The 26,762-nt window shown below is 50.4% G+C and overlaps 2 protein-coding genes across 6 annotated transcripts; one reads left to right on the top strand and one right to left on the bottom strand.

Annotated features, from left to right (window-relative positions):
• Positions 1-672: 672 nt before the first annotated feature.
• On the bottom strand, positions 673-11,101 carry LOC120221566 (zinc finger protein 773-like). Its single transcript, XM_039219036.1, has 4 exons — positions 10,959-11,101; positions 8,113-8,239; positions 7,466-7,603; positions 673-1,877 (listed from the first exon to the last, which is right to left on the bottom strand). The coding sequence occupies exons 1-4, from the start codon at positions 10,989-10,991 to the stop codon at positions 781-783; spliced, it is 1,395 nt and encodes a 464-aa protein (XP_039074967.1). The 5' UTR covers positions 10,992-11,101; the 3' UTR covers positions 673-780.
• Positions 11,102-16,924: 5,823 nt separating this feature from the next.
• On the top strand, positions 16,925-23,130 carry ZNF772 (zinc finger protein 772). Of its 5 annotated transcripts, none has more exons than XM_039219028.1 (6): positions 16,925-16,989; positions 17,120-17,158; positions 17,779-17,817; positions 17,913-19,301; positions 19,658-19,765; positions 20,322-23,130. In XM_039219028.1, the coding sequence occupies exons 4-6, from the start codon at positions 18,875-18,877 to the stop codon at positions 21,464-21,466; spliced, it is 1,680 nt and encodes a 559-aa protein (XP_039074959.1). In that variant the 5' UTR covers positions 16,925-16,989; positions 17,120-17,158; positions 17,779-17,817; positions 17,913-18,874; the 3' UTR covers positions 21,467-23,130. The 5 variants fall into 5 exon arrangements, with proteins under 5 accessions (XP_039074959.1, XP_039074961.1, XP_039074962.1 ...); XM_039219030.1 differs by having other exon boundaries at positions 16,931-16,989; positions 19,175-19,301; XM_039219031.1 differs by lacking the exon at positions 19,658-19,765 and having other exon boundaries at positions 16,948-17,158; positions 19,175-19,301; positions 20,322-23,129.
• Positions 23,131-26,762: the final 3,632 nt, after the last annotated feature.

Genomic DNA, 26,762 nt, shown 5'->3' with positions numbered 1-26,762 from the left:
GATGCAACTTAAAACCACACATGTACTAGAGTGGCTGAAATGAATGAATGGCCCGTGTCTTAACATACAAAGGTCAGCAATGATGTGAAGACTCTGGAAACTGAATATATTCTAGGAGGAAATATGAAATGGCCTAACTATCTAGGACACAACTTGGCAAGTTCTTACGAAGTTAAATAGATCAACTTCCTGCATACCATCTTGAGGAACTTTGCAGGCCTGCTTCTAATTAAAATTGGGGAAAATTATAAAAACACAACTTAAAGTCTCTGGAAATGGCCCTACAGGTAAACTGCAAATGAGGAAACATTTCCTCAAGAACACCTAATATTCAGTAAGAACAGCAAGAGCCCATCACATTTGAGCCAAGACCATTCCCTCTTCCCATTCCAATGACAAAGGTGGAAACTGCTCCAAATGGCTACATGCAGGAACACAGGACTCTTCCTGGAGCTCCCCGGAAGAGGCCGATCCTCTCAGCAGACAGTGTGTCAGCATACCTGGAAGAGTGATATTCCACTGCGGCTCCCTAATAAAGGTTACTGGCAGAGCTCCGCTGTTTGAAGTCAGGTTGCCCATGAGACTACACAGCACTGTACTCCCAAAGCTTCTCTCCAGTCTGAACGATCTGATGCCCAACATGGTTAAGTCTTTGGCTGAAGCCAAAAGACTCTTCACATTTACTGTATTCATTAGGCCTATCTGGACTGAAGCTTTCTCTGCTGAATCAGAGCAGAACTTTGGTAAAAAAAAAAAAAGGCTTTTCCACATGAGCTGCATTCAAGACCTTTCTCCACTGTGAACTTTCTGGTGTTGAAGGAGGTTGAAACGCTGGCTAAAGGATTTCCCACAATTACTGCACTCATAAGGCATTTCTCCAGTGTGAATTCTCCGATGTTTAACAAGGCTGGAGCTGTGGCGAAAGAATTTCCCACATTCCCTGCACTCATAAGGTCTTGCTCCTGTGTGAACCCTCTGGTGTTTAACAAGGCTGGAATTCTCGCTGAAGAATCTTCCACATTCGTTGCACTTAAAAGGCTTTTCTCCAGTGTGAACTTTTCGATGTTGCATGAGGCTAGAGCTTTGGCTAAAAAACTTCCCACATTCGCTGCACTCATAAGGCCTTTCTCCAGTGTGAACCCTCCAGTGATTAATAAGGCTTGACTTGTGGCTATAGAATTTCCCACATTCACTGCACTTATAAGGCCTTTCTCCAGTGTGAACTCTCTGGTGTTTCATGAGGCTTGAGTTAAAGCTGAAGAATTTCCCACATTCGCTGCACTCATAAGGCCTCACCCCAGTGTGGATCCTGTGATGCTGAACAAGTGTGGAATTATGCCTGAACGCTTTTCCACATTCACTGCATGTAAAAGGCTTTTCTCCAGTGTGGACTCTCTGATGTTGAATGAGGTCGGCATTGCGGCTGAAGGATTTTCCACACTCCCTACACCCGTAAGGCCTTTCTCCAGTGTGAACTATTTGGTGTATAAAAAGGTTTGATTTATGGCTAAATAATTTCCCGCATTCGCTGCACTCATAAGGCTTTTCTCCAGTGTGCAGTCTCTGGTGCTGAACAAGTAAGTATTTCTGGCCAAAGGCTTTCCCACATTCACTGCATTTGTAATGCCTTTTTCCAGGGTGGAAGGCCTCCCCACCTTCAGTACTCCTGTGTGTCTTCCCTCCGCTGTGGGTCACCTGATGGGTAAGAAAACCAGCACTAGCTGGGAAGTCCTTTCCACCCTCCCCACCCTCGTGTCTTCTTAAAGGTCTCTCTCCACAGTGCAGCGTCTGCTGTTGAAGGTTTGCTCTGAACACTCCTTCTACATAAACACTCTGCTCAGAAGGTGCTTCCTCAACTTCTGCTCTACGCCGCACACCTGAAAGCAAAGAGATGCTGGTGAAGTATGTATGGACTTCTGTGCAGGGGAGTGGGTAGCACTCTCACAGATGTGTCCGACATGCCCAGGAATCAGTCCACGGTTTTGCTAGCAGAATCGGGCCTGGGTTCAGGGTGAGGGGGGGCTGCTGTGCAGGGCTGGGCCCGTCAGGCTCGAACACTGGCAGGGGGTGGCCTCACAAGCAGCAATGACAGGGTGCAGGCTGGGTCTCCAACACATTCCTCTGCAAATGGCCTTCAGCAAGGCCACTGAGGACACAGGACCACGTACAAAAAGGTGTGTCCAGGCCCAGAAGAAATTAAATGCAACTGAACAGCTGGTGTTGGAGGACCATTAAGGACACATGCATGCCTTGGGACTCCGTCGGTGAACGCCTATACCATGACCTTGAGAACTCCATATTCTCCCGCTGCCTCTACATCTCCACAAACAAGCTGTGAGCTATGTGACCACATGCACTAGTGTGACAAGGGGGGGCCCTGCCACAAGTCCCTCTTCCTACCCACCCGACTGGGACCTGGTGCCATTCAAACGCACCAGTGAAATTCCCTCACTCCTTTTCTTGTGCACCTCACCCTGCCTCCCACTTCAAGCACGTGTGCCCAGGTCCCCTCTATGCCCCTGCCTGGCTGAGCCCCCCTCCCTGTGCACTCCCTCCCAGGGGAGCATCATAATTTATTCCTGCGCCTACCCCACAAGGAAATACAAAATGGTTGATGTAACAAACAGGACAGTCTGGTCCTGTTCATGGGTGAGGATTTAGGAAATGTCCAGAACTGCTTGGTTTACTAACCTGCTGTCCCAGCTGGGTTCTACCACCTGGGGAGGCCAGGTGTCATGCAGCGTTCCCATGTGCTGCTTTGAGCTGCTCTGTCACCTCTCAGGCTCTGCCAAGGCTTTCCACGCTAAATTGTGGAGTTCATTCTCCTAAAATACCTCGAGACTTCACTTCTGGCCAGCCCTGACTCAACAGGGTGGTGGGATGGGTGTGGGAGAGTGCCCAGTGCTCCCTGATTAAGGGGCAGACTGGTATAGTTGGCTAAACATATTATGAGGTCTCCATTGGACCTAGGGTGAGGGCGGAAGGGTGGGCTCCCCACACCCAGCAAAGACACACCGCATGTCAGGCTTGGGCTACTAGCTGTCTTATCGGCAGAGGAGGGCTGGGCAACCTTTGGGGGAGGACTCCTGTGCACTCATGGCACCAGGATGGGGAGGTTCCTCACATTCCCACTCAAGTCGATGTTCCTCTTCAGACCCAAAGAGCGATGCTGCATCCCCTTCATGGGGGTCTACCGTGGCCCCCCATGAATGTCAGTACTGCTGGCATATCTTCTCTGTGTCATGTTGCTGCTATTGCTCTTTGTCTCCCACTCCCATGGGTCCCATCCCTGGAGGTAAGTGGCTCAAGATCTTAGGGCCCAGGATCTCATCAGGAACATTTAATTCTAGCACCTCCCAGTAAGCAGAGGACATGAGCCAGTGACTCAAGAAAGGTAAATCAACTTTGAAACATTTCTGGGTTTTGCTTAGTGCCACTGCCTGTCAACTTGCCAGCTCCACTCCCAAGGTCTAGGACCAATACCAAAAGGTCATCTGGCCACCACAGCTCTCCTCAATGGATTCCAACCCATCTGAGGTCACCCACAGAGATGAGGCCACAGGAAGGAAGCATCCAAGGTCTTTCAGACCCAGCAGGTCAAGAACACAGGAGACCACAAGGAACTAGAATCTAAAATTCCTAACTTCACAAGACTGGAAATCCAAACTATTAAAGACTCTGTGCAAAGAGACAGAGTGGGGAAGGAGTTCAGTGGTTACCAAGAGCATGGGCGAGAGCAGCTCTTGCTCACAGAGAGCCCCAGGGATGAGGCAGCTGCTGGTATCACTTTAAAGAGCTGAAGGGGCGCCTGGGTGGCTCCGTCAGTTAAACATCCAACTTTAGCTCAGGTCATGATCTCATGGTTCATGGGTTCGAGCTCCATGTTGACCTCTGTGCTGACAGCCTGGAGCCTGCTTCAGATTCTGTCTCTCCTTCTCTCTCTGCCCATCTCCACTCACACTCTGTCTCCCTCTCAAAAATAAACATTTAACAAAATTTAAAAAGCTGAAGATGCATCATTTACTTCAAGATCTTCTGGCCTCACATGGTGTTTTGGGGCTGAAGTCACCCACAGAGAATACAGGGTATCCCAAATATTAGCACAAGGGTGACAGAAGCCAAAACTTTTTGAGGTTATATCAAAGCCTCAGCTGAGGAATCTGAAACCTCTCCCACCCTCAGGATTCAGAAGCCCTGCCTCTGTGGACCTGGATTTCCACAGCCTGGAGATGGCCAACAGAAAACCATCACACTACCAGGGACACCCTCATGCTCCTCTGCAAAAACTGGAAAGATTCAGTGCACCTTCAGTACTCTGAACGTTGAGACAAGAACAATCCACGGAGGATTGTCATGGGGTCCAGTTGTTCTTGCAGGCGCCCTTCCCAGTTCAGAGCAGAATTGCTGACTTTTATCAGCACGTTCATGCCAAACAGCATCGAACAATTTCTTGACATGCCATAGGGCTCTACCCACCATGACTCACAAAGTCTGACTTTCCACACTCTGCCTCCTAGGATGCAGGTACCCCCACCTCCACCACTCAGCCTGCTCTGTCCTTCCCAATTTGCTGATGCTGCTTCTGGGCCATTTGGCCTCGCCTCATTCGCTGACAGCCGAGAGACCCCGTGAAGTACTAGGCAAGCCATCCCCAAAATATAACAGCTAAAGGAGATTAGAAGAGCCTCACCCATCATTACCCACAGGTCTGTAGGCTTGGGGAACCACTCCTCTGGAACCACCCAACGATGCTTCAGCTCCAAAAATGGTAACCGCCAAGACCTCTTCAGTGAGGATTCAGCAGGGCCTCAGACCTTGTCACAAACCCCCAAGGACAATCACCCACGTACAACTCTGGTAATTCACTGGAACTCTAAAAATAAACATTCCCTAACTGTATGAACTACAGGAGCCCAAGCCACCATCATTCCAAGCAACCCAACTCAGACTTAAAGGAGGTGCCCCTGTTAAACTACAGGGTAATGGCAGTAAAACTACTCATGACAAGTAAAGTGCCCATGCTGTCAATACTGCAACAATCCTTATTAAACTTCTTCCCACCACAGCGCCCTCTAACGCCTTGAGTTTTCCTGCTATAGGCAGAGATGCCACGGCAGGCAGGCCGTGTGCAAAGCTGGAAACAACCCACAGTCCCTGGCCCTGCAAGTAAGAATCACCAAGTGAGAGCCGGGGGGCACCCCTGTGGGTGAAGGCAGTAAACACACCACCATATCACCTGAAACAGGTGGCCTTCAGAGGGTTGTTTGAGATCTACTAAAAGAAGGGGGAATTATTCTAATTTCCTCTTTCAATAATCCTGTTTGGCCAGTCATCAAGGCTTCTACCAACAGTGCCACTAACTATTGATTATCAAAACCGCAAAGCTTAAGCTCCCCCCACCCAGGCTCTAATACCTAACAAAACTGAACTAGAGGGTGCCCAGTGACTATTTTGCTGTGGTAGATCTGGGCAATATCTTTTATTCAGTACCTGTTACCAGTCACAGCCCATGTTTGCCTTTGCCTTTCAAGGAACCCAATGCACATTTATTGAGTTGTCCTTGAGTGAGTTAGACAGCCTTGTCACTGCCCGCCATCTGTCAGGACCCAGAAGGGTACCCCCAAAGCACCTTGTTTGCTTATGCCACCTGCCTTTGTCCCCAGCTCCACTCACCCAGGACGGCTGCACATTATGATCAAGTCACTCTCACAGGCTTTTCGCTTGTGCCCAGGAGCCAGCCACCCTTGACCGATGCCTCATGTTAGGGTTTTTGCTCTCCTCATGCTAAACACCTCACGAGCACATTAGCCTTTAAGCAATGGCACCTCTGGATTCTACTGCGGCCCAAACTCACAGGCACAGCACTTTCTGTACTTTCCCTGCTGACCCCCAGAGTCTGTACCCCAGTGTGCGGTGCTCACACCAGGGATCCCCACAGTTCTTTATCCACCGGGTACCCCCCCTCCCCCGCTTTGCTATTGGCCTCAGGCAACACAGGCAACACAGGCAACACGTATTCCCATCTGAGAAGGCCTGGCCACAGCCACGGGAGATGCCAGAGCTGGCCGCAGTTCAGCGGCCTTTGTTGAGCGGGATTATGGCATGGCTGCCCACCAGCACCTTTGGGCGGCCCTCTCAAGATCACGTAGAAAGGCTGCACTAAACATTGGTCCATATGCAACAAGCCCACAAGTCTCTAAGTCCAAATGGTCACGGTAACAGACCGGCTTACAGCTGTTTGCCAGCTAGGAGAGGTGTTCGTGTTTCTTAGGGTGCCTCCTGCTGAATGTAAATCACTAATTCTAGACACAGCTATAAGCCAAGCTTTGACAATTAGGCCAAGAGATAAAAATCTTTCAGGGGCGCCTCAACCAATTAAGCTTTAGACTCTTGATTTCGGCTCAGGTCTGATCTCATGGTTTGTGGGTTTGAGCCCCGCTGACAGCACAGAGCCTGCTTGGGATTCTCTCCCTCCTCTCTCTCTGCCTGCCCCTCTCCCCAGCTTGTGTGTACTTTCTCTCAAAATAAATAATAAACGTTAAAAAAATATATTTCATAGAGTAACCAAAACTTTCCAAAAGCTGTCCTTAAACCAAGAGTACAGGACCTGTTCTCCTGGATTTCCCTCACTGAGTGCAGCGTCTGGCTGGGGACTAGGTTTCAAGCCCTCAGCGTGTGCCTACGACTCCGCCCCACTGTCTATGTCAAGGCTTGCCTTGGGTGGCTAGACCAAGCTGCTCCAGGCACCATTGACAGCTCCATCCCCAGGTGGCCAGTGTGGGCCGTCCCACCTAGTATAGCCGATAGGGTTGGGACACCACAGGCTCGACTGTACTGTTAACCTTTCAAGCTTCCACATTTTCCTGCTGCCTCAACATCCCCACAAACAGGCTGTGAACACCCCACCCAGGTGACCAACTGACCCAAGTGATATGGCTGGTCCTTGCCACAAGCCCCCGTTCTTGCCCTCGCCTGTGACCTAGTGACATTCGAATGTTCCAAATGACATCCGCTCACACCTATTCTTGTGTCTGCCCCCGACCCACGGGTCCTCACTCACTCTCTGCTTCCCCCTGCTTGTTGAGCCCACTCCCTGGGTGCTCCCTCCCACGTGAACACCCCCCCACATATATACACCCCCCAGCGTGGCGTGACTGTCTCTCTGGACCTGCTGCACATAATAAACTTTGCTTTTTCCTGAGCTGCTTCTGTGTCTCCTGTGCTCTGTGCCTGACTCGCCATCTCATAAAATACAAAATAAGGCCACTGCTGGGGAGCACTGCAGAGGGAGCAGTGGGGAGGACCAGGTGAGATGGGGAGGACAGAAAGGTGGGGGATGGTCCTCGGTCAGATATCAGAGTTGACGTGCCAAATACGCAACTGAGAAAGAAAAGGTGAAACTCAGCCATGGACTGTGGCTCAGCACCCAACCACCAGGGCGCAATACAAGGATTCCTGGTCTGACCTGAGCTCGTACCGGAGTTCAGCTCCTCCCTCCAAGTACCTCTTGGCACAGCTGTGGCCAAAACTCCACGGGGAGGCAAAGAGGGCTCTCTCCACCACTCCATTTGGGTGATTTCATGCATCCTGGAAGATGCGAGTCCTAAGGGGGAGATAAGACAGGTAGATCAAAGCGACCCGGCTCATGACAGACCAAGGAAAGAAAACTAAATATTATGGAAGAATCTTAGAAGACACTCTTGCAGGAACAGCCCAATCAAGCAGTGGCCTGTCGGTGCCTCCATCGCCGTACAGACACATCCCACACGTCGGCCAGAGAAGAGGGCAGAGCCTGGGGCACAAAGAGCGGCCGGAAACCTTCACAGCATCCTCAGGCCAGGGAGAGACGGATGGGGCATGACTGCTTAGGCTGACTGCAAGACTCCTAATCCCCACACTTTCCCACATGGCTTTGGAGCAGCGAGCATTCAGGTGGCTCAGGAACAGAAGGGCCAGTGCACGCAGCCCAGGCTGTCACAGCACCTACTCAAGAACACAGGGAAGGAAGAAATGCCCACGGTCTGGCTTTGGAAGGGCCAGACCAGCCGGTGAGGTAAAGGGGAAGAGCAGAGCCCAGCCCAGGACACCGGACTGGGTTTGTGATGACCTTACCCAGAGAGGCCATCAGTGAAAAGGTCTCCAGCATCACATCGCGGTATAGGAGTCTCTGGGCTTCATCAAGGAGACCCCACTCTTCCCAGGAGAAGTAGACAGCCACGTCCTCAAAGGTCACACGGCCCTGTCAAGATGGGACAGTTGAGTTTATGTGCAGCATCCTTTCCCAGGACTCTAGGCATCCCCACAAGTGTCCCCCCCCCCCCCACCCCCCAGAGGAGATACTAAACCACTGATGCCTGCTTGCTCCTCACTGCCCCGATAGGCAGTGTTCAGTCCCAGCAACAACAGGTGGGTAGGCAAATGCCAGAAGAGCGTCACCCTTCTGCCAGACAATTCACTTGGGGTCCCCCAGATTGTGCTTCCCAAACACAGCTATGTTGGGCCACTGTGCTCCCTTTAGCCGCCAGCACAAGGGCCTGGAGCCATCAGTTTACACACCCAACAAGTTCATCACTGTGCCACACCTCCCGCATATTCCGACAGCTCACTGCCACCTCCTCCCCCTGCACATCATCATCTCCCTGGCCCCACCAAATGCCAGTGTATGTAATCAGAATGCCATCCTGTCCCAGACTTCCAAAGGCACCCCCCAGGCCTGCTTTCAAGGCCTTCCTGCCTGGTCCTTATCCTTGCTTCATCCTCAGCCACCAGGAACCACACACAGATTTCAGACACCCGCGGCTCTCTTCTGCTGCTGTGTGGCAAAGGTGTCCCCTCGCCGACCTCAGCGTCCTCTTACATTTATTTGAAGCCCAAGCCCACATGCCTCTCACACTAGGTCTGCCCATTCTCCCCAAGATCCCATGTCACCTTGAGCTAATCTCCTGGTCCCAGCAAAGGTCAGAGCAAGAGCCTGGGGAGCCCAGAGCTGGATGAGTCAGCAGCGGTGTCCTCTCACTGCCCCGTCTCCACATCCGCCTCATGGCCACTGGCCACCAGCCAGACCCTCCTCACTCCTACACCTGGTCCCCAGACACGGCTCTCCCTCATGAGTCTTTGTGAAGCCTCCCACCCCTTCCCAGGTGTCCAGCAAGGCTCGGTCCTCGGCCCCACGCTCCCCCCGCCCTTGTTACCACACGGCATTGCCACCAGGGCCTGAAGATGCTCCTGCCAAATCTGATCTGCACACCATCCGTACCGGGGGCGTCTCCAACCTGACCGCTTAACCTCAGCTCCACACTTGTGTGTCTGCCCCTCGACACATCCACTCGAGGGTCTCTGAAGCATCCCATTCAACGCAGCCCAAACCTGACTCCCAATATTTCCGCCGAAAGTGACTCTTACCACCGACTCTGCCCTGGTGCTACTTGCCTGCTTCTAGATGCTAAGACTAAACACCTCGGAGTCACCGCCGACTCTTCTACTTCTTTCTCCCACCCTCCACGTCAGAAAGTCTAATTGGACCTACTGATAAGCAGACACAGATGCCAACATATCTCCCGGCCCCGCAGCCACCGCCAACACTCACCTGACCACTGTGGCCGCCGCCTCCCCACGGCTGCCCTCGCTCTGTAGCAGGGGAAGCTCATTAAATCTCGTGCTGTCACCTCCCCCGCTCCAGAATGGCGGCCCAGCTCCTGGCTACAACTCCAGGTCTAATTTCTGCTTCCTGCTGTTTCCACCACACCTAGTAAAAACCTAAAGTTGCGTGAGTATTCCTGGCCCAGCTTCACCTCCAGCATTTTCCAATGTTTATCACTGTGAATGTAATGTCTTACAAACCTCATGCCACTGGTTTCTTGGTCTGGACTCAGGTCCCTGACCTTAGGTGCTCACCTTCCAGGGCTAGGATGGAAGGGTGGGGAGAGTAGCGGGGAAAGAGTCACAGAATCCCGGAGCCCACGCAGATGGGAACTGAGCAGGCACACCCTGCTGGGCTTGGTGGGGCAACCATCCCAGTCTCCTTCCGGTCCTGGGTCTTTACCCTGTGACCCTCCGCTGCCTCACACACCGACCAGAACCACTTCGGACCAGGAGATCCCCCATTCCGGCAGCAGCCCCACCTCCCGGCCCGTCTTAAATATGAATTTGGCAATTCTTCTTCCCAAATAGGTGTCCTGGGCCTTGCCCTGGTTCAGGACAGTATCTTCCAGCTCTTGGCTTCACGCGGATCTCTCCACAGGACTTGAGACAGGAGTGAGCAAGCTACCCACGGGACACCTGCACGCCACACGTAATCTCGGGGTTACCCTGCCCCAAATCCAGCTCCTACTCTTCTCTCTGAAGCGTGCTCCTGCACCATCTTCCCCATCCCCATCCTTCCCGAGAGTTTCAGGAAACATTAAAACAAACAAACAAAAACACTAATGGTCCTTCATTCCCTTCTTTCTCTCACAGCCACTTCTGATGCATCAGGAAATTTCTGTCCCGTTTTAAAACTCCATCTGACACCTATCGGTGTACCCCCTCCCCTGCCATCGGTCCAGTCCAGCCCCCGCCACAACCGTCTAGCGGTCCACTGTACGTACTTGCTCCACCCTCCTCACCCCGTCCCATCTGTGCTCCCTAAGACGCCTTTGAAAGCTCTGAGCAACAGCTGAGGTGTCTCCTGTGTGGACAGCGCTCCGTGGCCACCAACGGCTCAGGGCCAAGGCCCATCCGCTCGGGCTGCCTTTCCACTCGCGACCCGTCCCCTCTCGAGCTGTTCCCTGCGATCAAACCCCAGGATTAGGACTCCGCTCGAGCCCTGTCCCTCTGCCTGTGACCCTCCTCTGCTTGTGACCGTCCCACACCCCATCACATTGGCTGACAGAAATGGGGACCTCGACGCAGGGTCGTGAGCATGGGCCACCCCTTCGGACTTCGGGGTGTGCGGGGAGGACCCGGGGACCAGCGCTTACCGGAGCCGGGTCCCTCCGCGCTGCCGCCGCCATCGGACTCTGAGCGGAGGGGAGTCGGGAGAGGAGGACCAGCACGGCCCCGCCCACCCCCGGCCCCGATCCGGAATCGGGGTCACCCCTGGACGCCTCTGGCAGGCCTCCGACCCGCCTCAGCGAGCACAACGCCTGCCTTCTCTCGTGGCTCCTCGCTCCCGTCGCCCCAGCCCCACGGCAGCCACCGGGAGCCTCCGACTAGACCGAGGGGCCCCAAACACCCCGAAAGGCCCGCCCCTGCGGCCACGCCACAAGTCCCGCCCAGCTCGTTCCCCACGCGAGAAAACGCTCCTTTTCATTGGCCGAGCGCGAATGCCACAGGCGCAGCGCCTTCTGGGTAATGTAGTTCCCACTGCCCCACCATGGAGGCAGAGGCCAAGCTGCCGAGATGGCTGGCTAGAGAAATCTGGGTCAAAAACTGTCCCACCCAGCAATAGCACTGCTAGGAATTTATCCAAGGGGCACAGGAGTGCTGATGCATAGGGGCACATGGACCCCATGTTCATAGCAGCACTCTCAACAATAGCCAAAACAAGGAAAGAGCCTAAGTGTCCATCAACGGACGAATGGATCAAGAAGATGTGGTTCATCTATACAATGGAATACTTCATGGCAATGAGAAAGAATGAAATCTGGCCATGTGTAGCAACATGGATGGACCTTGAGGGTGTTATGCTGAGCGAAATAAATCAGGCAGAGAAAGACAGGTACCATATGTTTGCACGTACAGGAGGATAAGGAGGAACTTAACTGAGGACCGTGGGGGAGAAGAAAGGGGGAAATAGGGGGAGAGAGGGAGGGAGGCAAACCATGAGAGACTCTTGAATGCTGGGAACAAACTGAGGATTGAAGGGGGTGGGGGGAGGGGAAGGAGGGTGATGGGCATGGAGGAAGGCACTTGTGGGGATGAGCACTGGGTGTTATATGGAAACCAACTTGACCATAAACTATTAAAAAAAAAAAAAAGAACTGTCCCATACTTTCCTCCAGAGACTATCCTGAATTGTAGGCCGTCCTGGATTTCAGTTTCCCTGAGCATCTGGTACTACAGGCGTTCCTTCTCTTGAAGGACTGAGAGCCACAGTAAAGCGGTTTCCTTGGACTGAACCAGTGGTACGTTACCAAACTTCCCTCGCCAAGGGGAGGCACAATATCATAGATAGCGATGGAGAAGCAGTGCCTGGTGTGTGAGGAGAAATGACTCAGTTCTGAACATAGGTGGGGAGATAGTCGGGGATCCCAGGTGTTCGCCTTCCTCCCTCACCCACACATCTATCTGTGTGCGTCCTTCCTCCCCCCCTTTTAAAATGTTTTTTTCTTTTTAAATATATTTACTGAGGGGCCCCTGGGTGGCTTAGTCGGTTGAGCGTCCGACTTTCGCTTAGGTCATGATCTCGCGGTTCGTGGGTTCGAGCCCCGCGTCGGGTTCTGTGCTGACTGCCAGCTCAGAGCCTGGAGCCTGTTTCAGTCTGTGACTCCCTCTCTCTCTGACCCTCCCGTGCTCACGCTGTCTCTCTCTCTCTCTCCTAGAAATAAATAAAACATTTAAAAAATATATATATATATATTTACTGAGAGAGAGAGAAAGCAGGGGAGGGGAAGAGGGAGAGGAGGGCAGAGCATCGGATGGGGGCTCTGTGGTGACAAACTGACATGTTGAGCCTGATGTGGGGCTCAACCTCACCAACCAGGAGATCATGACCTGAGCTGAAATCCGATGCTCAACTGACTGAGCCACTCAGACGCCCCGCCCTTTCCCTTTATAAGGGTCCAAGGTTGGTGTTCAAGTAGGACAATAGGCTTCAAACCCTTAAGCCAACATTCCTCTCACTCCCAGATTTCTCCCCTTCATCCCTTTCTGTTCCGTGTTCCCATTGCCCATTCATTTCCACATACAAAGCAAACTCTCTGCAGGTAGGAAGGATGCTGGACTATTATTGACACCAGGCAGCACTGGTAAAAGAAATGCCACCAGTTTAGTATGTGGACTCCCATCACCTCCTTCACTGCTGGTTCCATTTCTTTGGGGCCAGTCTTCATTTCCCCAAGTCTTCCCCTGTCCCTCTCATCTGTGGGCTGAGCAGTGACTAAATCCATCACTGCTTTGGAATGACTCATGAGAACAAAAGATGATGAAGCATTCACTCCTTCCTGTGACTTTCTGGAAGTAGCTGATTCTGGAAAGGAATTTGGAGTCAATACTGGAATTGAGAACATGAAATGCTAGAGACTCACGTGGCATCAGTTATTAGATCAGGCCACAATGTGGCATGTGACTCTAGACTATCATTTAGGGAAATAAACATAAATGGTAAAAGTATAAAGACATCAAGAGCGTGATAGCATAATTATCAAAATGTCAGATGAATGCTAGGGAGTCAGAGAGTCTTGTGAAGGGAGCAAGGGACAAGTGATGCTTAAGAAACATTATATGTTCTGTTTTAAACTGGGTGATAGTTTTATTGGTGTGGTCTTTATGAAAGAAAAAGCACAGGGTGCCTGGGTGATTCAGTCCATTAAGCATCTGACTCTTGATCTTGGCTCAGGTCATGATCTCACAATTTGTGAGATCAAACCCCATGTTGGGCTCTGTGCTGACACTGTGGAGCCTGCTTGGGATTCTCCCTCTTTCTCTGCCCCTCCCCAGCTCTCTCTCAAAAATAAATAAATAAACTTAAAAAAGAAAGCACAAGGGGCACCTGGGTGGCTCAGTCTGTTGAGGGTTGAATGTCCAACTCTTGATTTCGACTCAGGTGATGATCCCAGGGTCGTGAGATTGAGCCCTGAGTTGAGCTCCCACTCAGGGTGGAGTCTGCTTAAGACCGTCTCTTTACCCCTCTTTCCCTCTCCCTGCTCATGCATGCTTTCTCTCTCCCTAAAAAAAAAAAAAAAAAAAAAAAAGGAAAGGAAAGGAAAAAAGCACAATTTGTACATTTCTTATTAACACTCAACTGAATGCATGGCAGTTTTTAAAGTAAAGAACGAGAAAAGGCTATGCAGATAGTTTAATTTTGTTACAGGAATAAACAAATGGAGGCTCTTAACAGCCTGAAACAGCCACACAAGGATGCAGAATTTGATCAGTGAAGAAAGAACAGGTTATTTAATCAGTTGGCTTAGGTAAAATTATTATCTACTGTCTCCAAATGTACCTGGGATTTGTTCTAACTAGGCATGGTAAGACATACAGACACAGAAATGATTTTCAGAATGGAAGAAGGTATTACTCCAGTCCTTAGAAACAGGAGGCACGGCGTGGCGTGTAGGGCCACATGGGGAAGCACCACCTTGAAACAGGAAGTAGAGGAGGGGGAAAGCATGGCCCTGAGTCTTTTTTGAGGTTCTCATGGGTAGGACAAGCCAGGCTGGGTAGGCACGCTGAGCAAAGCTTGGATTGGATAGTTTGAATGATTTTAGCGGACTCTGGGATATAGTCAGTAGGACTCAACAGCTACTACTCCTTCTGGGTGAAATCTACGGTTCCATTCCTGAAAGCTGTCAATGTTTTGTTTACTTGGAAAAGAAGAAAAAGGCCTCCACTCACGTGAAGGAGAGCAGCACAGCAGGGAGCATAGACTACACGTCCCAGTGGACCTCAGGCTGGGTGGGCAGGACTTTGGGGTGGAATCGAACCCAAATCTGTTTACCTGATGCACAGCAAAGCCAATTACTGGGACATCAGGTATGCAGGAGGAAAACAGGAACTGCACTCTTGAAGTTTTATCTTTTTTAAAAAACATTTAAAATGTTTTATTTATTTCTGAGAGAGAGAGGCAGTGTAAGCAGGGGAGGGTCAGAGAGAGAGAGAGACACAGAACCCGAAGCAGGCTCTGGGCTCTGAGCTAGCTGTCAGCACAGAGCCTGACGCGGGGCTTGAACCCATGAACCATGAGATCATGACCTGAGCCGAAGTCGGAAGCTCAACTGACTGAGCCACCCAGGTGCCCCTTGAAGTTTTATCTTTATAACTCTTCCCACTCTCTTGTCTTCCTCAGAACACTATCCCCGTTTCTACTTGAATCTGTGTCTCCTGAATTGCAATTATAATTGCCAAAGAGGAGTCTATTTTTTTTGGTCAGTGAATTCTTTCTTGTCCAACAAATTATATTCCAAATTTTTCCTCTCTTAGCCTGAAAAGTATATACTCTGATCCTATTTATCGTATTTAAGCTAAAAACTGCAAACATGTATTTAATACATTTGAGTTGTGGAAATTAGTAATGGGAAGCCCCACTCAAATGGAGTCAGGACGTTTCCAGAGGGGGGCTTCCACTCTCTCCCACTTGTAGTCAATTGAAGACCCAAAAGGAGGAGATGGACTTGACCTTACCTGAACTAGACCTTGCAAATTGATACCACTCTACTACTCCAGCTAAAGGTAGAAACACTTTCATCATCCCCTCAGGCGACAGCTCAGCCAATGAAAAGGAACCACACTACGAATTCCCAGTTTACTACAAGGGACTTGTAGGTCATAAGAGCCTTCCCAACTTTTCTGCTGCCGCTTATTTGTCCTGGATCCCGATTCTTTTTCCCATCATTTGCTGGCAAAATAATTGCCAGCTTCTATTTTTAAGGTTAACAGAATTATAAATACATTTTCTTCTCATTTGGAAATATAAGGGATTTAGAACATTAAGCAAATAGCCTTCTCTCAGTTGGTGTCTGAAGGAATACATGGTAATTCCATTTCATTTTAACTTCATATGGGGATATATTCACATTTTACATAGATAATGAACATTTATTCTATTCAAAAGCATGTCTCTCTCAATCCTCATTCTTTCTCTCGTTGCAGACCTTTCATCTGAGATCAACCTTCTTTGAATTTTTAAAAATGTTTATTTATTTTCGAGGAAGAGAGAGACAGATAGAGTGTGAGAGGTAAGGGGCAGAGAGAGAGAGAGAGAGAGAGAGGGAGACATAGCATCCAAAACAGGCTCCGGGTTCCAAGCTGTCAGCACAGAGCTGGTCACGGGTGTCGAACTGACAGACCGAGATGAAGTCGGTCTCTTAACCGACTGAGCCACCCAGGCGCCCCGAGATGAACCTTCTTTGGACTTGAATATTTTGCTTAGAATTTTGTCTGCGGGTTTGTTTTCCGTTAATCATTTTGGGCCTCAAATATTCTTATGTCACACTGACTTAAAAGATGTTTTTACTGTGTATAGAAGTTTAGTTCTGTGGCTGATTTTATGCACAGAAGCTGTGTTTGTTGCCCTCCTAACCGCCAGATGACATCTGGCAAATCGCCTTTCTCAGACATTTGTAAGATACCGAAACGGAATTGAATACATCTCTGTACACACAGTAAGAAATATCTTGTAAAAACGTACTAGACCTGTGTTCGTCACAATCACTGATTATACAGGCAGGAAAAAATGATTTCTGAGGCAACCAGAGACACAACATTGCCCACGTGCTTCAGCGGCGCCCGACATCCTCTCCCTGCTCCACATCCGGGCCCTGTCTGGAGTCTTTTCTTCTCTGGTTTCTGACCCAAAATGCTGAGGCTCGCAAAACTAACTCTACAGCTGCAGGCTACAAGAGTTAGCTTGCAGCTATAAAAATCTGAGTGACATTAGCATACAGTGTCTCCATTTGAGTTTTTGGTAACAATTCCTGCCTAAAGAGTCCTGGAATAATACCTGCAAGCATTGCGTGTTCCGGACTACACTCATCGGAAATATGATAACGGCTCCTTTAAGGGAAAGCGAAGCTCCGCCTAGTTCTCAAGCGGACGCAATTTCTAAGCGCCGCCAGCTGCTTGGTGTTTTGCTTCGAAGGTGGCGCGGATGCGCCTTTCCAGGGTGGCTGCTGCGCAAACTGAAACTACGTTACCCAGGAGTCTTCGCGGCACCGGGCCAATGAATGCCTGGGAAAGGGGCGTTTCCGTTGGTGCGGGTGAGGTCAGGGTGGGACTTCCGTTCCCTTCTGGAGCGGACATTTTGTTTGCTTTTGGATTAACCCATCGGGTCAGCCTCCAGCTCGCAGAGAGGTGACACGAGAGGGAAAACACGGGAGGAGGCGCTGGCTCCCTTGAGCGGAGGCGGGCCTTGAGGGTCGGGTCCTCGCACTCGTCGATCTTTGATGACACCTCCTCTCCCCGCGCCTTCCCGGGTCCGCAGGTTCGGGTGGCGGTGGCCGCAGTGATGGACCCGGCGCAGGTGGGTGCTGCGCCCTCGGGTCCCCCCCCTCCCCCCCGCCATGACCTCCGTTTCTGAACCCGAGCTCGAATGAGGGCTGCCTCGGGTCTCTGCAGCTCAGGCCCCTGGGTCCAGACAGCAGGAGTGGCTGGGTCCCTCTTCTGTCAGCCGGTGTGTGGGGGGGTGGAAGGACGCTGCGGGGAGGGCCCAGCATGTGCGAAGGCTCGCAGGAGCCACGCAGCCGGAGCTTGCGGGAAACCTGGGGCGGTTGGCGTGTGAAAGGATCAAAGAGTGAAGAGTGACACGTGCAGTGACAGAGCGGCTCTGTCTTCATTCTGAGCGCCCCGGGAGCCATGGAAGGTTCTAAACCGGGAAAGGACGCGACCTGAAGGTTTTTAAAGTATTTCATAGACTGATTATGGAAGAGCCTTGGGGTAGAGGTCAGGAGATGATGAGGACAGTGAGGCACAGACACAGACCTAGTCTGAGGTTAAACAGCTGTGAGGTGGCCTTGAGGACTGAGGCACAGAGCGTGGACAGTCAGCGCCAGGTCTTTGTGGCGGGGCAGGGGTACGGGGTAGCCATGAGCTTTCGGGACTCCTTCGCGCTTTCTTGTCTCTCACAGTCTCCTCTTCCCGCAGGTTCCGACGAATTCAGAAGTAGTTATGGACCCGGTACAGGTGAGGGAGGGGTGTCTGTGCTCTCGCCGATCCCACCCCGTCCACGCGGCCTCCGGGACTGTGGTGTCCGACAGCACTTTGCTATACTCTCCCAGCTCATGAGTCTGAGGACCCTGGAGAAATCCTCAGCCCAGCGTTTTAGGTCCCCGCCCAGGGCTATATGGAGGATTCCCATTTGGAGTAACTGTTAGAACGATGTTGGCACAGGAAACCAACATGGAGGAGAGCCTGAGATGTAAGGTTTCAAGAAACTACAGGTCTCCACCATGTGCGGTGGAAATCAGGAGCAGGTGGGCGGGAGTCTGGGCTGAAATGGCCCACTGACAGGCTGGGCCTCTGCTCTGAGGGTTGCACAGCGTTGGGGTAGGAACGGAGGAGGGAGGCGATCTGATCCAGGTTTTACGAGGCTCCCTCTGGATGCCAAGTGGAGAACAGCCTGTGTGGTGAGGGGACAGGGGGCTATGGTAGCGACGAGGGGACCAGCAGGAAGCTGTTCAGCACTCAGGTGAGCGGTGGTAACGGATGGGCCACCGGGGAGCTGTGCGGATGGGGGAAGTGTTGGGTCAGATTTCGTGAAGTGAGAGAGAAAGAGAATCCCAAGGCTTTAGGTCTTATCACCCAGAGGGTCGACGCTCCATCCCGAGATGGGCAAGTCGGTGATACATGTAACTCAGATTGGATTTCGGGATTTTATTTGTGGCCACGAGAAGAGTCTGAGATGTTCCAGAGAACGTTGAGTGGAGGTGTCAGGTGAGCTGCCGGAGACAGGCCTGGATTTCTGTGGAGGGCTTTAGGATGGAGACATGTAGGAAGAGACGATGGTGTGTAGGTGGGCTTAGGAGGAGGAATACACACATCACCACAGCAGTGTGGTTAGTGAGCCAGGACGGTGCTGGTGGAGGCCAGGGGCTGGGTGGGGGGCCAGAGTTGGGAGGGACCGTGTGATCCAAAAGAATAACGTGCATGTGGAAAGGAGTGTGGACTGATGGCTCCTGAGCCCTGGTACTGGGGACTTAGAGGACAAATGTGAGCCCAACTTTGGTTGTCTGGTAGCACGATGGTGGCAACCGTAAGAGCAGTAGGTGGCGGGAGGTGGGGGAGGGGAGGGCAGCCCCCCAGACCAGGCCCAGAGCTTCGATGGCGCCTCTCTGACCACCTGCGTCTTGTTGCTGTGGGCGGACACAGTAATCAGAGGGACTTTGGGAGAGAGCAGACGCCTTTGGCCTCCAGTCCCTGTTACTGCCTTGGAGTCAAGGAATTCGGTAGGAAGGGATGCAAGAGGGAGATCTGTGGGGGCCCAGAAGCGTGTCCTTGCGAGGGCGGCTGCTCATGGACTTGGCTCTCCCCACTGTGGCAGGGACAGGTGACCTTTGAGGACGTGGCCGTGTACTTCTCCCGGGAGGAGTGGGGGCTCCTTGATGAGGCTCAGCGGCTCCTGTACCGCGATGTGATGCTGGAGACCTTGGCACTTACTGCCTCGCTGGGTAAGGCGCCCGCCCCCAGCCCGGTGTTCTGGAGCGGGCTCTACCGCTCCCTGTTCTCCAAGGGCAGTCCGGCTCTCCCTGTGTCCGGCATTGTCCTCTCCCTGCCTGGGTACCTCTCTCCAGGTCCAGGCACCCCTGGGTCCCCGTGTCCACCCCTTTCCCCCTTTCCTCTGTTTCCAGTAGCCTTCCCACGTCAGGAATTGCCAGGATCAGTGGGGTCACTACTTGCCGAGACCACTGAGCCCTTCCTGTAAGACCCTACCTTGAGGTTATTTTTATAATATTTAGTTTTCTTCTCTGAGTGCTGGGTTACCCAGACCAGTGCTGGCCGTTTACCTGTCTTGTCTAATCCTTAGGATATGAATCTCCCACGTCCCGCAAGGTTGCCTCACTGGACCTGGGCAGCAAGCCCTGGGTATCTGACTGGGCAGACCTCACTCCCGCCGGGACCAGAGAGGCTCAGGGTGGGCGTGGCCCTAGGGAGTGGGAGCTGGGAAGGATGTGGTGTCCGACTGACTTCTGGTCATTCCCTAGTCTCTCTTCCCACACTCTTTCTGTCTTTACTTTCCCGTGTACACACTTGTCTTTGGCTTCAGGCTCTTCCCCACCTCTGTCTCCGTATCTCACCTGTTCCTCTGCACTGCGCCCCAACATTGGTCTATACTTAGTGTGTTATGAGATGTGCACATCCCCCAGATAGTCCGTAAATACCAATGGTAGCTATTCGGTAGACGTGCCTTCTACACAGCTGTCACCATCCCCAGCAGCCAAAGCCTCACTGAAACCCTGAAACGCCCTTCCCGGCTTGTAGCCCACATTTGTGTTCCCTCCGAGTCAGGGCCTCTTCTGTCCTCTGATCTTTAGAGCCCACTCCCGCTTAGCAGCCCTTTACTCATCCTGAGCTTGGGCCTCTTGTGACAGCGGTCCTGTAACCTTGATCTTAGTACTATTAGACACACACTTGTAATGAGGCTGCCATTCCCAGCAGTTTGTGCTTCACCAGCATTTGTCTGCTTTCAGGTCGTTGGCACGGAACAGAGGGCCAGGAGACAGCTTTTGAGCAGAACATTTCCGTGGGAGTGTCACAGGTCAGGACTCCCAAGGCAGAACCTTCTACTCGGAAGGCCCGCCCCTGTGAGACGTGTGGCCCGCTCTTGAAAGACATTTTGCACCCGGCTAAGCACCAGGGAGCACACCCTGGGCAGAAGCCATACATGTGTGGGGCGTGTGGGAAACAGTTCTGCTTCAGGGCAGACCCTCAGCACCAGAAGCAGCACAGTGGAGGGGAACCCTTCAGAGGGGACGAGGGCGGCACCTTACTTGTGAACAGCTGCCCTGCGGAAGCATTGGAGATGCCTTTTATGACAGGGAAGGGTTATAAGGACTTCCCAACTAGCTCAAGCCTTTTTCAGCACCATGCCCCTCATAGTAATTGGAAGCCAAACAGCAACACCAAATGTGTGGATGCCTTTCACAGCGGACAGAGGCATTACGAGTGCAGCGAATGCGGGAAGGTCTTCAGCCGCAAAGACTCACTTGTCCAACACCAGAGAGTCCACACCGGAGAAAGGCCTTATGAGTGCAGCGAATGTGGGAAAACCTTCAGCCGCAAACCCATACTTGCTCAGCACCAGAGAATCCACACTGGAGAAATGCCATATGAGTGCGGCATATGTGGGAAAGTTTTCAATCATAGCTCCAACCTTATTGTTCACCAGAGGGTCCACACTGGAGCAAGGCCTTACAAGTGCAGTGAATGTGGGAAAGCCTACAGCCACAAGTCCACACTTGTTCAGCATGAGAGCATTCACACTGGAGAAATGCCTTACGAGTGCAGCGAGTGTGGGAAATACTTTGGTCACAAATACAGACTCATTAAACACTGGAGCGTCCATACTGGGGCAAGGCCCTATGAGTGCATTGCATGCGGGAAGTTCTTTAGCCAGAGCTCTGACCTTATTGCACACCAGAGAGTTCACAATGGTGAAAAGCCCTATGTGTGCAGCGACTGTGGAAAAGCTTTTAGCCACAAACATGTACTTGTTCAGCACCATAGAATTCACACTGGAGAAAGGCCATATAAATGCAGTGAGTGCGGGAAGGCCTTCAGGCAAAGAGCTTCCCTCATCCGACATTGGAAAGTTCACACTGGAGACAGGCCTTAGGATCGCAGGGAGTATACCATTTCCTTGTGCAACATAGCAACTGACGCTAAAGAGCAGCTCTGAGATTAGTCTTCCGTGAGTAGCTGTCTGCTGGAAGTTGAACCTCATATGTTTAAACATCCACCCTGGGGAAGCTGTTCTGAGTAGGAAGCTTTCTGGAGCAATGTTGTACTGTATAGCCTGCCCAGGACCCTTGCCAGAATTCCGTCCCCACCACTGTCTCTGAAGAAAAACCACCCATGTATGGAACGACAGAGCCCCACATTGTGCACGAGTCGCCCCAAAATGCTCTAATAGGCAGATCTCTGCTGCTCCTCCCTTTCCTAGAGGGAATCATCAGTAGCTAGAGCCCAGTAAAAATCCTCACTCCTTCCTGCCTTAGCCTCCACCGGCTGGTTTAAGCAAGGACATGACCCAGTTTTGGTCAGAAGCTCGCCAGCTTTGCTGTGCTGGCTGCTTGCAGAGAGGGTTTCCGTTTCTCACGGACTTTTGTTAGTCCCATTTTGCACTTGCGAGGGATTTGTCCGGCCTCCAAGTCACCTACTTTGGGAATTGCCTGTCTCACACCGTTCTGTTTTTGCAATCACTACCTTCGTTTTTCAACTACCTTCATTCAATCTTGGGGATTCTCTTCACTTTGTGGTTGGTATTGAGAACAGAATTGAGCTCTGCCAGCATGAAGGGAGGAACAGCTTTTGTGAGAACTCCAAATATTGGGTCCCAGTGGTGGTAGCAGAATGCCAAAGAACAGCTCTCATGTTAGTTTGAGCCTAACTTGCGTCACTGCTCATCCTGTGAAAGAATACTCATCTTGGTGGGCCTGATCCTTTGGCCTGTATGCCAGGATTATTTGTGTGATCAAGGTCACTCTGGGTAGTAGGCGGTCGTGTCCGTCTCTGGTGCTTCTGGCAGCAGTCTGAATTGGTTCCCTTGTTCCAGAGGGATGTTTCATGTTCCCGTATTTTCTTGAGGGGAACTTGGCATCTTGGGAACTGCCAATCCCCCTGAAATCTATTATTAGTAGGAAGATGTCCCTGTCCCTTAAAAAGACTAGGTAGGAATCCTGATTGGTACCAGGACACTGATTAATAGGGAATTGGAAGCAATCTGTAGGGACTGTGACTCTTCGAAAGGTATATCCACATGTTTCCATCAGTATGGCTTTGATATGAGGGTTTATGGAAATTCTTGGGATTACCATATTTGTGTCTCGTATGGCTACAGTCACTGTCAGAGCAATCAACCTACGTTTTCTGCAATACACTGTACATATTTGTAGTATACAGTTCGATTACTTTTGATAACACGTTTGCACCTGTGATGCAAAGTTTTCTGGTTTGCCTTCCAGTCCCTCTCCTTACCCATTCCCAGGCACCCCCCCATCTTGCTGTGGGACTGCAGATTTCATTTCCTAGAATTTTATGTATATGGAAAAATAAATGTCTATAGATAACACTTTAATATCTGCTCTTGCATATATGGCTTTATTTAACTCTGCATAATTATTTTGTCATTCATTAGTCTTTTTCTAGAAGTGATGTGCTATCATTCCTGACTTATTCCATAGGTAATACAGACTAATCCTGGTATAAAGTAGACAGAATACAAGGAGGTAGGGATTTCTGAGAGAGTCTATTGCATGTTGGTTACTACAATCATAGTTTTTTTTTTCTTTATATTTTTAGTCTTTTAATGAATTACAATGGACTAATTTTCAAAAGCTAATAAACACACCTTACGTTTCTACGGTGAGCCCCCTTTGGTCACGACATACATTTTTCTTTCACATATTGTATTTATTTGCTGTGTTTTTCTTAAAGATTTTTGCATCTATGTTCACAAGGAATGTTAGTCTCTAATTATCCCTGATGCCTGGGTTTACTTGGTACCCCCATAATGCTGGCTTTACACATTAGGTTGGTTAAGTGTTCCCTGACTTTTAACTTTCTGGAACAAAAGTTTTTGAAGAATTGGTATTGTTTCTTGTTTTGTAGAATTCCAACAGGGAATTAACCGGGCCTGTAGAGTTGATGGGACGATTCACAACTACAGATTTAGTGTTTATAGCGGATATAGATCAAGAGAAGTTATCTTTTTTCCCTAGAGTTAGCATCGGTGATTTGTGTCATTCAAGGAGTTCCATTTAAGTAGTCAAACCTTTCAAACTATTCTTGTTATTTTAGTACCTGTGGAATCTTAACTGATGCCACCTCTCTTATTCCTATTAGCCTTCAAAATAAAACTGCCAGTTATTTTACCAGCAGAAAATGGGTTTATTTGGGAATAGCTCAGAATTGCAATCCAGGACAAGCAACTTTCGGCAAAACCATGGGTGAATCTAGAAAACAAAGATGTGGAATTCTTTTTTTATAGAGGAAGGGGGAGGTTGGGAAGGCCTCCCGGCTGTTATAAACTAAAAGCCCATTGGAGTAAACTGCGAGTTGTAAGTATAGTGGCTTCTCATTGGCTGACTTGTCGCTGTCTCTCATTGGCTGGGCTGTTGCGAGGAGAAAAAGAAATCTAACTTGGTCCTGGGGGGTACTGAAGTATTCACTTGCAAGGTCAATCTGTCCCTGTTGGGTCTGCAATTGACTAGTGGCAGGCATGAGAGCTCCCCCTGCTGGTCACCCGTCTCCATTCTAAATGAGGTTTCCTTTTATTAATTTTCACACCTGATACCGGTAATGTCTATACCTCTCTTTTTCTTGATCAAAGTTTATCAGTTTTATCATCATCTCTTTTTATATGCTTTTTTTTTTGAGAGAGAGAGAGAGAGAGATCAGGGGAGGGGCAAAGAGGAGAGAGAACCCCAAGCAAGCCCCACACTGTCAGGGAAGAGGCCAACATAGGGCTCAATCCCACCAGTGAATGGGGAGGTCATAATGTTTAACCAGCCAAACCGCCCAGGCAGCCCAATTTTATTATCTTCTCAAAGCACTTAGTTGTACTGGTCTTTCTATTTCTTTTTTTTTTTCTTTCCAAATTGACTCCCCCCCTCTCTCACACACCATTGCCTTTGATTGTTTTTGTTTTTTGGAGGAGTTCGATAGAATGCTAATTATGTATTCATTAAAAAACTTGGTAGGGTTCCTTGCAACACTTCCCAGCTAATTCTATAAAATCAGTATTGCTCTGAAAGCAAAGCCAGGTAATAATAATGAAAACTATGAATCTATGTAAGCATAGATTCAAAAAAATTCATAACAAAATTTTAGGAAATTGCATCCCTGAAAATGTGAGATTTACCAGAATCTAGTGATTCTGGAAATGTGAAGTTGTTTTAACAATTTATAAAAGTAAATTAATATACATTAGCTAGAAAGTGTAGTAAATATGTCTGCTTTTTGTCCCAGGTTCCTGGCACAGGGATTTAAAAATCTAGGGATTTGTAATTCCTGAAGAGAGAGGAGAGATGGGAGTCTTTCCTTTTCTTTCTTTCTTTTCTTTCTTTCTTTCTTTCTTTCTTTCTTTCTTTCTTTCTTTCTTTCTTTCTTTCTTTCTTTCTTTCTTTCTTTTCTTTCTTTCTTTTTTTGTCTTTATTTTGAGAGAGAGCAAGGGAAGAACAAAGAGGGAGAGAAGGAATCCCAAGCAGATTCTGCGCTCTCAGTGCACAGCCCAATGTGGGGCCCAATCCCAGGAACTGTGCGATCATGATCTGAGCCAAAACTAAGAGTCAGACACTTAACCAGCTGAGCCGTCCAGGCGCCCCAGGAGGACTTTAGAAGCACCCCAATGATAAGAGCATCTACCTGTGAGGCCCACGCATAGCTGTAGCCATGCACAGTGGTTTGCCTGTGAACATTCCAGGTGCTTTACAACACTTCACAGAAACTTTTATAAAATTGAGCAATAAGATTTCTCCTCCATGTTTGTTTTCCTGAGTTTATGGGCGACCTTATTCACCCGAGTGTTTTATTTTGCTTGTAGCTGTGATGTGACCGCCAGAAAACCGAGGTAGGCTTAGAAGCACCCGTGTGCTCACGAGTAAAGGCCCTGAGAAGCCCCAGGAGGAGGGAAGAATCAGGACTTGCAGGCTTCTCTCCGTGCCACTGGGGAAAACCAAATCATCCAAACAGTAGCTAAGAATCCACCCACATGCCTCCCTCCCTCTCCCCAAACCACTCTAGGTCCACTAAGGCCCACTCCCTGCCCCTGAACGCTCCAGCAGAGCCTGTAGCCCCCCTGACTCCGCTCCTGCCCCCTCCCATCTTCACACTGGGACTCCTGGCCCTTCTTAGCGGGCATTTCCAAGTTAGGTTTTCTGCTATCGGCGTTTGGGCTGATTTGCTCCCACCATGTCCTCCGGTGTTTACACTCGGGATTCAAGCCTGGGTGAGTCTCCAGGGTGTGCACCCAGCTCCCCATTCTGACCACCAGCAGAGCATCCTCAGACCTGCAGGGATGGGGCTAGGATGGGGGAGGGGGTGGTTCTCTCCAAGCCACGTGGAAATCACCTTGTCACCCTCAGCCCACGGGGATTGTGTGATGTGCGTGTATATCCGCACATCGGACTTTTGGGTGTCCCTGTGCCATGGCTGTCTCACAGGTCTCCCCGGAGTATCTGTGCATTTGTGTCCTCATATCTGTGAGGGCGTGTCGGCACCTCCCTCTGTTGTCACAAGCCCCTGGTGCAAGCTGCGCGCGCTGACCATGTGTCTCTTGTCCATTGCACGTCTTTTCTGCCATGGGCACGTATAAGGCGTGTGTGCGTGGGCTCGTTGAGCGGCGTCAGTGCGCCTCGCTTGTCATACAGCGTCCCCAGGATGTATGTGTAGGGGCTTCCGGGTTCTGCTGAGGTGTGTCATAATCTCACACTTGTCACACTCCCATGTATCTCCAGGAGTGTCACATTGCACAGCTGTCCCCCTGGAGTAGACCTGAGGTACCCATCTCACAAATACCTACTTTACAAGAAACACAGAGAGAGGTGAGTAGGAGTAAAACCAAATTACGAAGAGGAAGCCTGTGCGCCTGGGTGGCTCAGTCGATCGAGCGTCTGACTTCGGCTCAGGTCAGGATCTCACAGTTCATGACTTTGAGCCCCTCATCAGGCTCTGCGCTGACAGCTCAGAGCTTGGAGCTTGGAGCCTTTTCAGATTGTGTCTCCCTCCCTCCCTCTGTCCCTCCCCCGCTGATGCTTGCTCTCTCTCTCCGTCTCTCTCTCAAAAGCAAATGAATCCACATTAAAATTTAGAAAACAAAAAACCAATTTTCATTGGCACAAAAAAAGGGAAGAGACTTTCTTCCAATCTGCCCTTAGAGCATTTCCCTTGGCGAACTTCTAATGGCAAATCTT

Source organism: Hyaena hyaena, unplaced genomic scaffold (genome assembly GCF_003009895.1).
Source record: "Hyaena hyaena isolate Hyena2069 unplaced genomic scaffold, ASM300989v1 scaffold_787, whole genome shotgun sequence".
Taxonomy (NCBI): domain Eukaryota; kingdom Metazoa; phylum Chordata; class Mammalia; order Carnivora; family Hyaenidae; genus Hyaena; species Hyaena hyaena.
The sequence above is the reverse complement of the archived record's forward strand: the minus strand, read 5'-3'. Positions and strand labels throughout refer to the sequence as shown.